Below are 12,334 nucleotides of genomic sequence, written 5' to 3'. Positions count from 1 at the left end.
TCCAACAAATAAAGTTGTCAAACTGAAATGCATCAGGCACTCAGTCTGACATTTTCAACACCATATTGTAATGGTACAGATATACATTATTGTGCAAGCACAAGTATATTGGTAAACTGAACAAAGAAATACAATGTTCACTACATATTCTTACATCAATTATTCAAAACCCTTATCTGTAGTGTGAAATACAGGTTGGTTTTGAATTTCATAATCCAGGTGGCAGATGGAAAATTTTATGTCCCTTGCCAGCGGCGGACTCCCCAAAAAGGCTTGGGTCGGCAGGTTTTGCTAGGGTCGGAAACCCTTTTTTTCTTAGGCCTTACTGCAATGATGGCCGATTCTAATGGTGGACAATATGTCGGCAAAAGAGTACAGCTACGGTTGGGGGTGATTATTTTTCTAAGTTCTCGGTGCGCTTATCAAGATGAACTTACTCTCCAAGCAGAGGAGGGGTTCCTGCTGTTTTTTGACGTGTTTGCATGCGTTTTTGTTGGGCTTTCTACTTTGTCATGTTTGTTCTTTCTCTATAAACCCCACGATAGAGAAAAAAAACATGACAAAGTAGAAAGCCCGACAAAAACGCATAAAAACACGTCAAAAACCAGCCGGAACCCCTCCTCTGCTTGGAGAGTAGATGAACTACACTCCGGTTGGATGACATATCAGCGTCTGGAATTCCGTACTAGATCAACATCAACTGACGCATTGTTAAGCTTAACAACGGACGACCTTCCGTTCACCCCTAGTGTTAAAAAAACTAGCTTATTTCAAGTAGACACTGCTCTATGATCTTTGTACCTTCAAAGTGCTGATGCAAGAGTTAAGTCAACAGAGAAAAGGTCGGTCACAGTCGGAGGGTTGAAGGTCAGTCACCGGTCGTTTGATAATCGGTTAATGTGGGTCAATGATATATCGATTCTCTCCAAGTAGAGGTTCGGCTCCTGCTTGTTTTGCCAAACTGGCTGGCTGACAGAAAACAAGAAAACTTGACAAAATAGAAAACCCTATAAAAATACCTTAAAAGACGTCAAAAAGAAAACTGACAGCCGAACCTCTGCTTAAATTGGAGGATAGGTCAATGACTCAATGTACGATGAACCTTTTATTTGGGCTATACCATCGGAGCCCAGTGGGGGTGGCTGAGGTGGTATTGAAAGGATGTCATGGTGAGTCTGATCCTTTCATGCAAGGTGAAACCGGCCCGCGATACACGATGAGATGTAATTATCTAAATGAAAGAAAGTAAGGATATCGGTATCCTTGCTCCGCACCCCTTTAATACACGTAAAGTTACATGTAAAAAAGGGTAAAGCAGTCATCTTCAATTGAGGTGAAGCATAATGCTTTTGCAAGTAGCTAGTGGTAGTGCAATGCGGCTTCTCCACGCGGCTCGCGTTTTTGGACAAGCGTCACTCGATAAGTGTGTTGGGTTCTTTTACGTGCAGAGGTTTGACGCTTGAGGCTTACGTCCGAAGCTCCCTCGTTACATGCAGTACTCATCAAGTAGTAGTAGTCCACTGTTTTCTGCTGCTGCAGTAGTTGAAACATCCTGCAGCCGCATTCAGTCTTCCTTCAGTCCCTTCCACTTTGTCCGATTCGCTGCGAGCTTCCTTAGCTCCCGTAAGTTTCTTTCTGACCGCAACTCATCAAGAACTGGGTTAATTACCTTCGCCAAGAAGGTAATCCTTTCGGCAGCGGTAAAATCCCACAGCGTTAAAATCTCATTAGACTGGGGCACGTTAGCGGCAACTTGCGAATAATTACCGCCAACGTGCCGCGCACATAAGCAAGCTTGCCGCCCTATCACCGCCAATGTGCCGCTTGGAATGGCGAAAAAACGACTTATCTACTTCATCCAATGCAACGTTCTAGACTAAGTATCGAACTTGAGGTCACTTGTGGGTACCGAGGCTCCTGTAGGCCAAGCTTTATGCAAGGACATTATCATGTCCTTGTTCCATGTTATCTTATCAACCAATTGCGATATACTGCTGGGACTCATCGAAATTCCTGTGGACTCCCTGCCTTCACTGTCCAGCAGACGTGACGCTGCCACGCTGAGAACATTACACAACATACTCCGGGAAGTCCTTAGGTCAATTTCTTCAACCTGCGTCGTGAAGGCCGCTACCGGGCACTGACAAGGAGTAAATCCAAGAGACATGAACTCTCCTTTATTCCTCGATCATTAAAACTGCTCTACCACATGTACACTGACTGTTAATACCGCAAGTTTTCACTGTACTGCTCAACGGATGACAATTGAGCCACTAACATAACTCTACTGTTCGAACTGTCAAGTTGTTGAAATTGTGAAAAAGTGAAACTTAACTTGGTGCCTTATTTTTAATCTGTTCGTGCAAGTTATTTCAAATTCGTAATGTTATAGTCAATATTTCAAATAGTGACTTTTACCAATCATGAGCCCCTTTGTAAATGATTTCTATGAAATGTCACATGCAATGTTATAAGGAATGAAACTGAATCTGAATCGCTGACAATGGATAAAGGTCACTGTTAATAAAAGCTCGATCCAGTGTGGTCGTCTTCATTCTCCATCATCTTTATCATTTCCTTACTAAAATCAAAGTCTACTCCTCTCCGGAATTTTGCGGAGACTCGGGAGCTAAATAGGTTTGGATGCCAGGATACGAAACAATAAGGCCGATCGCGACTAGTGTGCAGTTCCACGCCGATACGCAAGGCGGATACTCCACGATTGGAATTGTTTATTACCTTCGCCGAGAAGGTTATGCAGAGGGTAGCGTTTGTGTGTGTGTGTGTATGTAAAGAAGCAGAATAACTGAAGAAAGGCCTGGATGGATTGTCTTGATATTTGGTAGGTGGGTAGATCTTCATGAGACCTGAAAATGATTAGATTTTGGGTACCCTAGTGGCTTGTCACGGTACTGCAGCGGAACTTCCTGTTTGGATATCTCGTGTTCTGGACATGCTATGGAACTAATTTTTGAGTGGAAGATAGGTCTTTGGACAGAGAGTTAGTGCTTATTTGGAACTGCAGGAGCAGGTTTTGCTTCAGAATTTGAAAGGGAATTACTCAAGAAGGGCATGGTGAATGGTCATGATTTTTGGTAAGTAGATAGCTTGAGTGATGATGTACATGATTAGATACTTATTATGCAAATTAGTATCTAATTTGCATAATTAATGAGAAAAGTTTGTACATCTGCCAAATTCCAGGATAGGACTCTCAAACATGTGACACATGTAACTGGGGAAGATTTTTGGTATGTATATAGCTTACGTGATGCTTCGAATGATTAGATGACAATTATGCACATCAGATTCTAATTTGCATAATTAATGAGGAGATTCTAAAAACTCGCTGTAATCCATGGTATGACTATTAGAATATGTGACATTTGTAACTGAGAAAGAGAGGAATGTTGATAGATAGAAAATATGCAAATGAAGACCTTATTTGCATAATTAATGAGACAACTATTATAAAATACGGGTTAATGACGGCAATTTCATACTTGTGACATTTGGAAGTTATGTGAATGTCAACATCGTTGAATCAAATTATGCTAATAAAGACCTCATTTGCATAATTGACGATACTTGTGAGCATAACCTTCTTTGCTAAGCTCTTACTTTGGACAACCTCTGTTATTTGGGTGGAGAAGACGATCAACTGGTATGATTTATAATTGACGAGAAACACTTTTAATACGTCAGTCATAAAGGTTAAAATCATTTGGCGAAGGTATGAGGTCGTGGAACTCTAGTTGTTGATTAGATGATAAGATGAGATGGCTGGTTCTTCAGAGTGGGAGAGTAGTAAGCGAAGAACCCTCTGTGTGGGAAGGGTGTCCTGAGAGGCGGGCTAAGTAAACCCATAGTCACATGGCAGTCACATGCCAGTCGTACAGACACGGTCCTGTCCTTACCTACCAGTTACTTTTTGCAGTAATTTCAGTACTTTTAAAAGTAATTCAAACCTAGGATACGCGCTTCAAGGTTTAGTGAAAATGTCGGAGTTCCTGGGAAATGCCCAGGGAGCGCTAGCTGCCCTGTACGAGACCCTCCAAGCTTCAGCCCTGCTGCCAGTGTTCACGGACCCCGCCCAGCTCTCCCCGGGTCAGGCTGTCCTCGTCGCCGTCTCTGTGCTGTTTGTCGGAACGGTGCTGCGGAACTTATGGGGTGGACAAAGGACGAACAAGGTCAAGTTAAGGGCAGAGTTTACGCCAGGTAAGGCTACTGTTGAATGACACTGGGGCGGCGGCGTGGCGAAATGGCAGGGTTTGGGACAGGACCCAGAGGCCCGTCTATACGTCGTTCCCTTGTGAAATGCGGCGCCTTTACGGCGAATTTTCCCACTTCAAGAATGAGTACCTAGCTTCGGTTAAAGACGTTCCTATCGAGCACGTAAAGAACCCATTACACTTATCGGAGAGAGAAGATGTCCTTCCCGGTATGAGCGGATAAAAAATAGCAAATCTGTTTTGCAAAGCATGCAGCTTGTACGTCGCGGAAGGTTTCACATCCAGGTAATACGATACGCCAAATAACAGTTACTCAAGGATCCTCAAGCAACTGGATATGATTTTGGAAACGGTCAGACGTTTCAAGTAGCATTCACTACTTTTCGTCAGTGACTCCGACGTCTGCTACTTGAAACGTCTGACCATTTCCAAAATCATATCCAGTTGCTTGAGTAACTGTTATTTGGCATGCACCTTGTACTCTCCAGTACGAAACTGGTATATAATGCCATCGCGCAGTTTACCAGGTATTCAATACAAACAAACATTTATGTAGGGCGTGTTTATGTAAGTCACTGATTATCTGCACGCTCCCGGACTTTGATCCCCAAAGATCCATTAGCAGGGGGCGTGATCTGATCAGTTAAAGGCAACCAAAGCAATATTTGGGCCGAAAATATGGAAATTTTTAAAAAGGCTGAAATCTTTATGGTAGTGACATTTACTAACACTATTTAGTACATTTGCGTAATAATTTCATATTTTGAGCATTTTTAAACCACGCAAAACCCATGCCGTACGATGATTCCGCCTACAAAAACCACGGCGACGATTTTCAGTGAGTTCTCACATACCAATACATCACATCAGTGCATGATTGACGCCACTATACAATGTTATTGTGTTGTTTGAACTAATCATGTATAGAAATGACTACATGAATTGACTTTCAAAATATGGGCCCTAATATTGCTTGGTTTTCCTTTAATCTTTATTTGCACTCATGTCCGACACTAGCCTGGGTGGGTAGCTACTATCGAGCCCCGGTCGTAATAGGATGGCACCCAAGCTAGTCCGAAAGTAGCATGGATGCCAACCGATTACTACTGGGTTGCCTGGAGTCCAGCCTTGTTAGCTTTGGTCCTCTATTAACGCACTCTGTTCCCAACTGTTGCTACTCCGCCAAAAAGAGTAGCAAGTGTAGGGACCCAGGTAGTAATCAGAAGACGCCCTTGCTCGTCGGAAGGCTTATTGCCTTTTTGGCGACGCCTCAGGGGCGAGCCAAATTTTTACTATATATTTTGTGCAGATTGCAAGAATTCTAGGAATTGTACAGGAATGTGAAAGTCCATGGGACGATAACTCAAGAATGCCTGGATGTTTTGTCTTCATATTTTGTAGGTGCGTAGGTCTGTGGGAGACCTTGTAATGATTGCATTTTGGGTCACTTGGATTTTTTTTCACTTTTCAAATCTCGTCTTCTTAACATGCTATAGTCATGATTTTTAAGTGGTGGATAGCTCTTTGTTAGGAAAATATGTCCTGTAGATTTGGACCCCCTAGCGGCTTTTTTTGAACTGCAGGAGCTGATTTTGACTCAAACTTTGAAAGAGAATAACGCAAGAAGGGGATGACGGATCATCATAATTTTTGGTTTGTGTAGCTTAAGTGATGATTTACATAATCATATGCCAATTATGCAAATCAATATCTGATTTGCATAATTAATGAGGACAGTAAATAAATCAGCTGCATTCTATTATAGGACTCTCAAACACATGCCATATGTAACTGAGAAAGAGATAAATATCGATAGATATCAATTATGCCAATTGATACTTAATTTGCATAATTAATGACAAAATACTATAAATCCATATCGGTAAATGATGGGGATTTGATTTTTGCACCATTTGGAAGTTAAGTAAATGTGGCCACTATTAGACACAAATCTTGCATAGAGGGCCTCATTTACATAATTTATGAGGAAATGGTACGATATTTTTTTGTGAAAACAAGATTTTTATACATTGGACAACTTGTGTTATTTTGGTGAGAAGGCCGGTGATCGACTGACATGATTTATGCCGAGATTATGCGAGGTCCTTATTTGCATGTGGGATAAAAACGAAAACGTTAACAGAGACCACCGTCGCCATGGCAATATCTTTTTATGTTGCCAATCTTGTTTGAATTATCAGATTTTTCTACCAACATTACCACTGGGGTTGACCTCTTCTTGGGAGGCAGTATCTTTTCCTTTAATACGAGGGTGAGTCAGTATATTTGTCTCCATGAAAAATGGAGATATAGTTTTGGGTGTGTCTGGTTGTCTGTCTGTCTGTGTTTCCGCACCACTCCAGTCAGCATAACTCAAGAGCCTCTTGATGGATTACAATGATATTTGGTATGTGGGCGGGTGTTGTGAAGCCGAAATTCAAGGTCAATTTTGTGCCCCCTGGTATGTGACCTTGGTACTGCAGCAGAACTTCAATTTTTGTATCTATTGACCTGGACGTGCTGTGGTCTTGATTTTTGTGTGGCGGATAGCTTGTGATGTTATAAAGAAGTGGTGTAGGTTTGGGCTCCCTAGCAGCTTCCTCTGGAACTACAGGGGCGTTTTTGTGGAAATCTTCTAAGGTAAATAACTGAACAAAGGAACAACGGATTTCCATGATATCTAGTATGTAGGTAGCTTAGATAGAGATATACACAATGAAGTGCAAATTATGCTAATTGTGACTTGATTTGCATAGCTAATGAGGAAAATCTATATTTTGCAGTGTTTTCCATTATCAGACTCAAATACATGTAACATATATAGTTTATTGAAAGTGGATCTTCAACAGATACCAATTATGCAAATAAATTCCTAATTTGCATAATTAATGCAAAACACAATATCTCATCTAATTTGAAAATTATAGGACTGTCAATAGGATACTTAGTATGCAGGTAGCTTAGACAGAGATATATATAATGAAGTGCAAATTATGCTCATTGTGACTTAATTTGCATAGCTAATGAGGAAATCTATATCTGCAGTGTTTTCCATTATCAGACTCAAATACATGTAACATATGTAGTTTACTGAAAGTGGAGCATCAACAGATACCAATTATGCAAATAAATTCCTGATTTGCATGATTAATGCAAAAACACCATAATTCATCATTATAGGACTGTCAATATTGCTACATGTGTAAGTTAGATAAAGGTGTTTATGACCAAGCATATATTATGCAAATGTGTAAGTCATTTGCATAAATAGTATTGTTCATCGAGATATGAGGTCGTGGAACTCTTGTTTGCAAGTTGCTTCATAACAGGCTCTGTTTTCATCAAATGAGTTGAAATTTGTCACAAATGTAAAGACATATATCTTCTTGAGACTGACATATCTCAGTTTGTTGTTCAAATTTTGATGAGAGACTGAGTTGGGTTCAAGCTGATCACACCCTTGGAACTCCGTCAGAGATGAATGGCAGTACAATGGAGGCTCAATTACGGTGCAATTAAACATTTCTCTGACCCAATTATAGCTATTGTGGGAGACTAAAATTTTGCATATATCAAAATGCATTTCTCTATAAGCCACTTGTTTATTTCTATCTCTGAAATTCAATCAGTTTTTCTTTTTTCGTTGCTAGAGTGGAGTGAGGTATGAGTTGAATTCAGAGCGGTTGTCGGGGTCCTGAGTACCAGTTATATTGATTAATGGTTTCTGTAGACCACTTTTCCGTCGCTTAAGAGACACGAAACTTAGCAATTTTTTTTGTCTCTAAATACTGAATAACTGTGTGAAATCTTGTTTCTCTTGATTGACGGAAGAGGAATTTACAAAGCCTTTAATCAACAGCCATGTACATGTCGTCTAGAGCAACTGTACATGCGACAACAAGCAACATCGGTTATGCAGATGACATCGGACTGTCTAAAACGCTTACATGTGACACTGTTGAAAGCGACACAACCATGCAAGAAGAAGCCACACAACTAGACACATGGGCAGACAAGAACAATATGATAATGAACGGTGACAAGTCTTACGAGTTGAGAATGTGTTTCTCAAAAAACCCTCCTGCTCCACCTCCGCTCATCCTTGGAGGCAAAGAAGTCCCGGTTGTTGAGTGTGCCACATACCTGGGTTTCATACTACACCGCAGTCTTGGCTGGGACAGCCAAATTACTCACATGCAAAGAAAGGCTCAACTCGTCTCCACTTTCTCCGCATGCTTAAGAAGGGCGGGATGCCACCGGAGGACCTGGAAACAGTCTACACTACTCTGATACGGCCAGTGTTAGAATACGCAAATGTAGTATACGTAGGCTGCAACACAAAGCAGAACAACACTCTTGAAGCGGTACAGAGGAGGGCAATGAAGATAATCTACAGCAACAGCATCCAGACAACCCCCTCCCCACTCTTAAGGACAGACGGGAGTCAGCAGCAAAAACACTCTTTATGCAAATGCGGAGTGTCAGCCACCCCCTGCACTCCATGGTTCCGAACGACAGACACCAGAACACCCGACGGTCCCTGAGGAACCAACACCACTTCTCCACACCAAAGTTCAGAACTGAGAGACTGAAAAACTCTTTTCCAATTTCAGGCAATAAGCCTCAGTAATCAGGATCTGTAAATGCCGTGTTTTGAATGCCTCTGACACCTAACGGACAAACCCACGAACTAAATAATTTTAACTGTAACCGTCTATGCTATTTTTAATATGTAATGAATGTTTAATGTTTACATGAATTTGTAACTTATTGTGCAATTCAGCGATGTCATGGCTGCTATGCAATTTGAATAAACAGTTATGAAGTTAAACAGCCATTAATCACCCTCTCATTTTCTTCCTAGGAAAAGTGTACTACCATGCACCGCCACCCGTCAAGGCGATCCCATGCCTGACTCCGTTTGGTATGAAACTGGAGACATATCTACGTATGGCTGATATTCCGTACGAGCCCATGTATGATTGGAGTATCGGCCCAAAGGTTTGTGTGTACGCAGAGCGTCTTTTTTTCTTTACACTTTAAGTTTCGTCAGTTTGCACACCACGACATCTATGTGCAAGCCTGTTGTCCTCCTGACAATATTGTAGTTGAACTTGACTTCTGAAATGTTGCATCCACAGGGGAAGATCCCGTGGATAGAGTACAACGGTGAAGCTATGGGAGACTCAGGTCTCATCATAGAGTTCCTGAACAGGGAGAAAGGCGTGGACCTGAACCAGTCCCTGAGTGATGCAGACAAGGCTGTCAGCAGGGCCTTCACTAAGATGGGGGAGGAGAACACGTACTGGTACGCACATGTTACCAGGGTTGTTCAGTAGAGAATGGCACTCTCTCTCCTCATTTCCATTTTTTGGGGCCCTAATATTTCTTTGGTTGCCTTTAAGGGCCTACATACAGTATCCTCATGTATTGTTCGCTTGTTTGTCTCACATGACCAGTAAACCGCCTTTAGGCATAGTACACCGGGTCTGTACCCGAAATGGTGAGGTTTGATCCAATCATAAGCCCCTGTCACACTTGTGCGTATAGCCGTTGCCTGTCAGTTGCGCATTGACATTTTTTACACATGCACAATACGCTTCTCACATGCATCTCAATCGATTTGTTTAAGTTTTCTGTACGCTGGCATACGCACAATACGGCCCAGTAGGCATGATAGTTAAGGGTACGAACGAAATTACGCTAATAAGCAAGTCATACGTTATATAGATATTTTTCGATTATTTTAATGTATGTGTGAGTCACACCTAACATATGAATAATGAAATGTGAGCCACGCATTTCGAATAATTCGACAACTGTCGTGCGTACGACTGCGTGTTGAATTTTGTCCATACGCAAATTACACGCAACGCGTATACGCTCAAGTGTGACAGGGCCCATACCGGGATGGACCTTTTGGTTTGAGGCTGTCCTCAAACACTGGGAGCCTCCGGCTTTACGTCCTGTCCGAGAGAACGTCCCTAACCAAAGCCAGGTACTCATGTTCACCTGACTCGAGTGAAGATATGGTACTGTAATATATCACTGAAAACTTGAAATGCTGCCTTTTAGGGCACTGTCACACTTGTGCGTATATTCAAGTGCGCGTGAGTTGCGCATTAACATTTTTTGGGTTAAAAAGGATTGCGGGGAAAAAGTTGTTTTCTACTTTGACCCACCGTTGTGCAGCCTGGTTATCGAACCTAAGAAATCACTTACTCGGCTGCAAACTTAACCTAAACCAAAAACATGTTGATACGCAGCCCATGCGGACTTGTATATACGCACAAGTGTGACAGGGGCTTAAGACGATGTTTATTTGCTGATAATTGCAAGACTCTGAACCATTGTATGTTTTTGCTGTGTAGGGGCGGCGCCCGATACAGGTGGATAGATAACTTTGACACGGTGCATGAAGTGTTAGAGGTTTCCTGGATCGTCAAGATCCTAGGCCTCCTGCGGCCTGTCAGGAGCACGATCAGAGAGAACATGTGGGCTCACGGCATCGGGCGCCACTCCAGGGACGAAATTGAAGGCATCGTGGAGAAAGATATCAAGGCTGTGTCAACTTTTCTGGGTAGATATTACTCTTATATTTTGACTGAAACCCTTGAATAACCTGCCTGTTATCACCAGTTCATTTGTTAAACTATTTGTTTCACATGACCAGTAAATCAAACGGCCTTTAGTGCAATACACCAGTCTTGCATAGAAGGTACAAGCTGCGAAAGACTTGACTGCACTCACATCAGGAAGGGCACCAAGTCTGTACCTCCATGAAAACAGATGTATTGTTCTGGGTATGTCTGTTTGAATGTGTCAGTTTGGTCACCATACCTTAAGAACCTCTGGATGGATTGTGATGATATTTGGTATGTGGGCGGGTGTTGTTAAGCCGAAATGCAAGGTCAATATTTGGCCCCCTGGTATGTGACCTTGGTACTGCAGCAGAACTTACGTTTTTGTATCTTTTGGCCATGGTCTTAATTTTTTGATGGCAGATAGCTTGTGATGTTATAAAGAAGTGGTGTAAGCTTGCAGGGGCGGTATTGTGAAAATCTTGTAAAGAGAATAACTGAACAAAGGAACGACGGATTTCCATGATATTTTTTGTCCAGGCGCTAAACCTTACCTGATGGGCGATGAGCCTACTGAGGCGGATGCAGCAGCGTTCGGTCAGCTGTCGGAGGTTTGTTTTGCTTTCCCAGGCTCCTACATGGAGAGGCTTGTCACTGTGGACTGTCCCAACCTACAGGCCTACGTCAACCGCATGAAGAACCGATACTGGCCAGACTGGGACGAGCTGACTAGCAAAACTGTACCTATATCTTAGAGGCAATTTCAAACCAATAGACCTATTGCCAATTACAGCGGCCATTTTGAATTTCCTGGGACCATGCACCAAAACGAGGCTGCAGTTGGTGCTCCCTACTTAAACGTCTGTGTTACAGTATAGGTATGTCAACGTCGGTAGTTCACCTTAGAGAAGCAAAAGCTGCCGTCGAAGGTGGCATACCTATACTGTTATACAGGCTTATAAGTGGGGTCACCAATTGCAGCCCCGTTTTGGTGCAAGGTGCCGGAAAATTCAAAATGAGGTCTATTCCTCGATCTGAAAATAAGAATTACACCTGTGAGGTTGTAGCTGTTGGTTGTATGATAGTCTCCTGTATAGATTGACATGAAATCCATATGTTATGATAATAATCTTAGAATAAACAAGGAATAACGCTCAGCAGTTATTATATACAAGGGTTGAACGACTAATAAACAAATGAATGTTGAAAGAAGGAAATATGTAATTGACGATTGATACATTTGGTTATAGTACACTTAAGTATTCACGGATCAAATTTTCAACGACCACTGTCGCCTTCTTCAGGATCAATAATGACCAATCACTGCCAAACGTAAACTCGCGAGAGTTACAGACACGTGACTTTATTGACCAGTTGTACACTGTACTATGATTACTACCAACACAGATATGCTTTCACGATACATTTGGTTATAGATAATATGATAAATAGGTAAACCGCCTGAGTAAATTTCACTCTTCTATGTCCTTGTACATACGTCGTTTTACAACACAAATGAAA

General features: G+C 41.9%; 1 protein-coding gene across 1 annotated transcript; it reads left to right on the top strand.

Annotated features, from left to right (window-relative positions):
* Positions 1-3,998: 3,998 nt before the first annotated feature.
* On the top strand, positions 3,999-12,323 carry LOC136438716 (failed axon connections homolog). Its single transcript, XM_066433628.1, has 5 exons — positions 3,999-4,218; positions 9,067-9,233; positions 9,374-9,540; positions 10,604-10,812; positions 11,354-12,323. Exons 1-5 carry the CDS (start codon positions 3,999-4,001, stop codon positions 11,566-11,568), a joined length of 978 nt encoding a protein of 325 aa, XP_066289725.1. The 3' UTR covers positions 11,569-12,323.
* Positions 12,324-12,334: the final 11 nt, after the last annotated feature.

This window comes from Branchiostoma lanceolatum, chromosome 7 (genome assembly GCF_035083965.1).
Source record: "Branchiostoma lanceolatum isolate klBraLanc5 chromosome 7, klBraLanc5.hap2, whole genome shotgun sequence".
NCBI classification, from domain to species: domain Eukaryota; kingdom Metazoa; phylum Chordata; class Leptocardii; order Amphioxiformes; family Branchiostomatidae; genus Branchiostoma; species Branchiostoma lanceolatum.
The sequence above is the reverse complement of the archived record's forward strand: the minus strand, read 5'-3'. Positions and strand labels throughout refer to the sequence as shown.

What these genes read in the sequence shown, in the direction of transcription:
- LOC136438716 (XM_066433628.1), top strand. Translation starts at nt 3,999, where the DNA reads ATGTCGGAGTTCCTGGGAAATGCCCAGGGAGCGCTAGCTGCCCTGTAC. An exon ending in AAGGGCAGAGTTTACGCCAG is followed by an intron (nt 4,219 to 9,066) that starts GTAAGGCTACTG and finishes GAAGTTAAACAG; the next exon opens with CCATTAATCACCCTCTCATT. An exon ending in GGGGAGGAGAACACGTACTG is followed by an intron (nt 9,541 to 10,603) that starts GTACGCACATGT and finishes TTTGCTGTGTAG; the next exon opens with GGGCGGCGCCCGATACAGGT.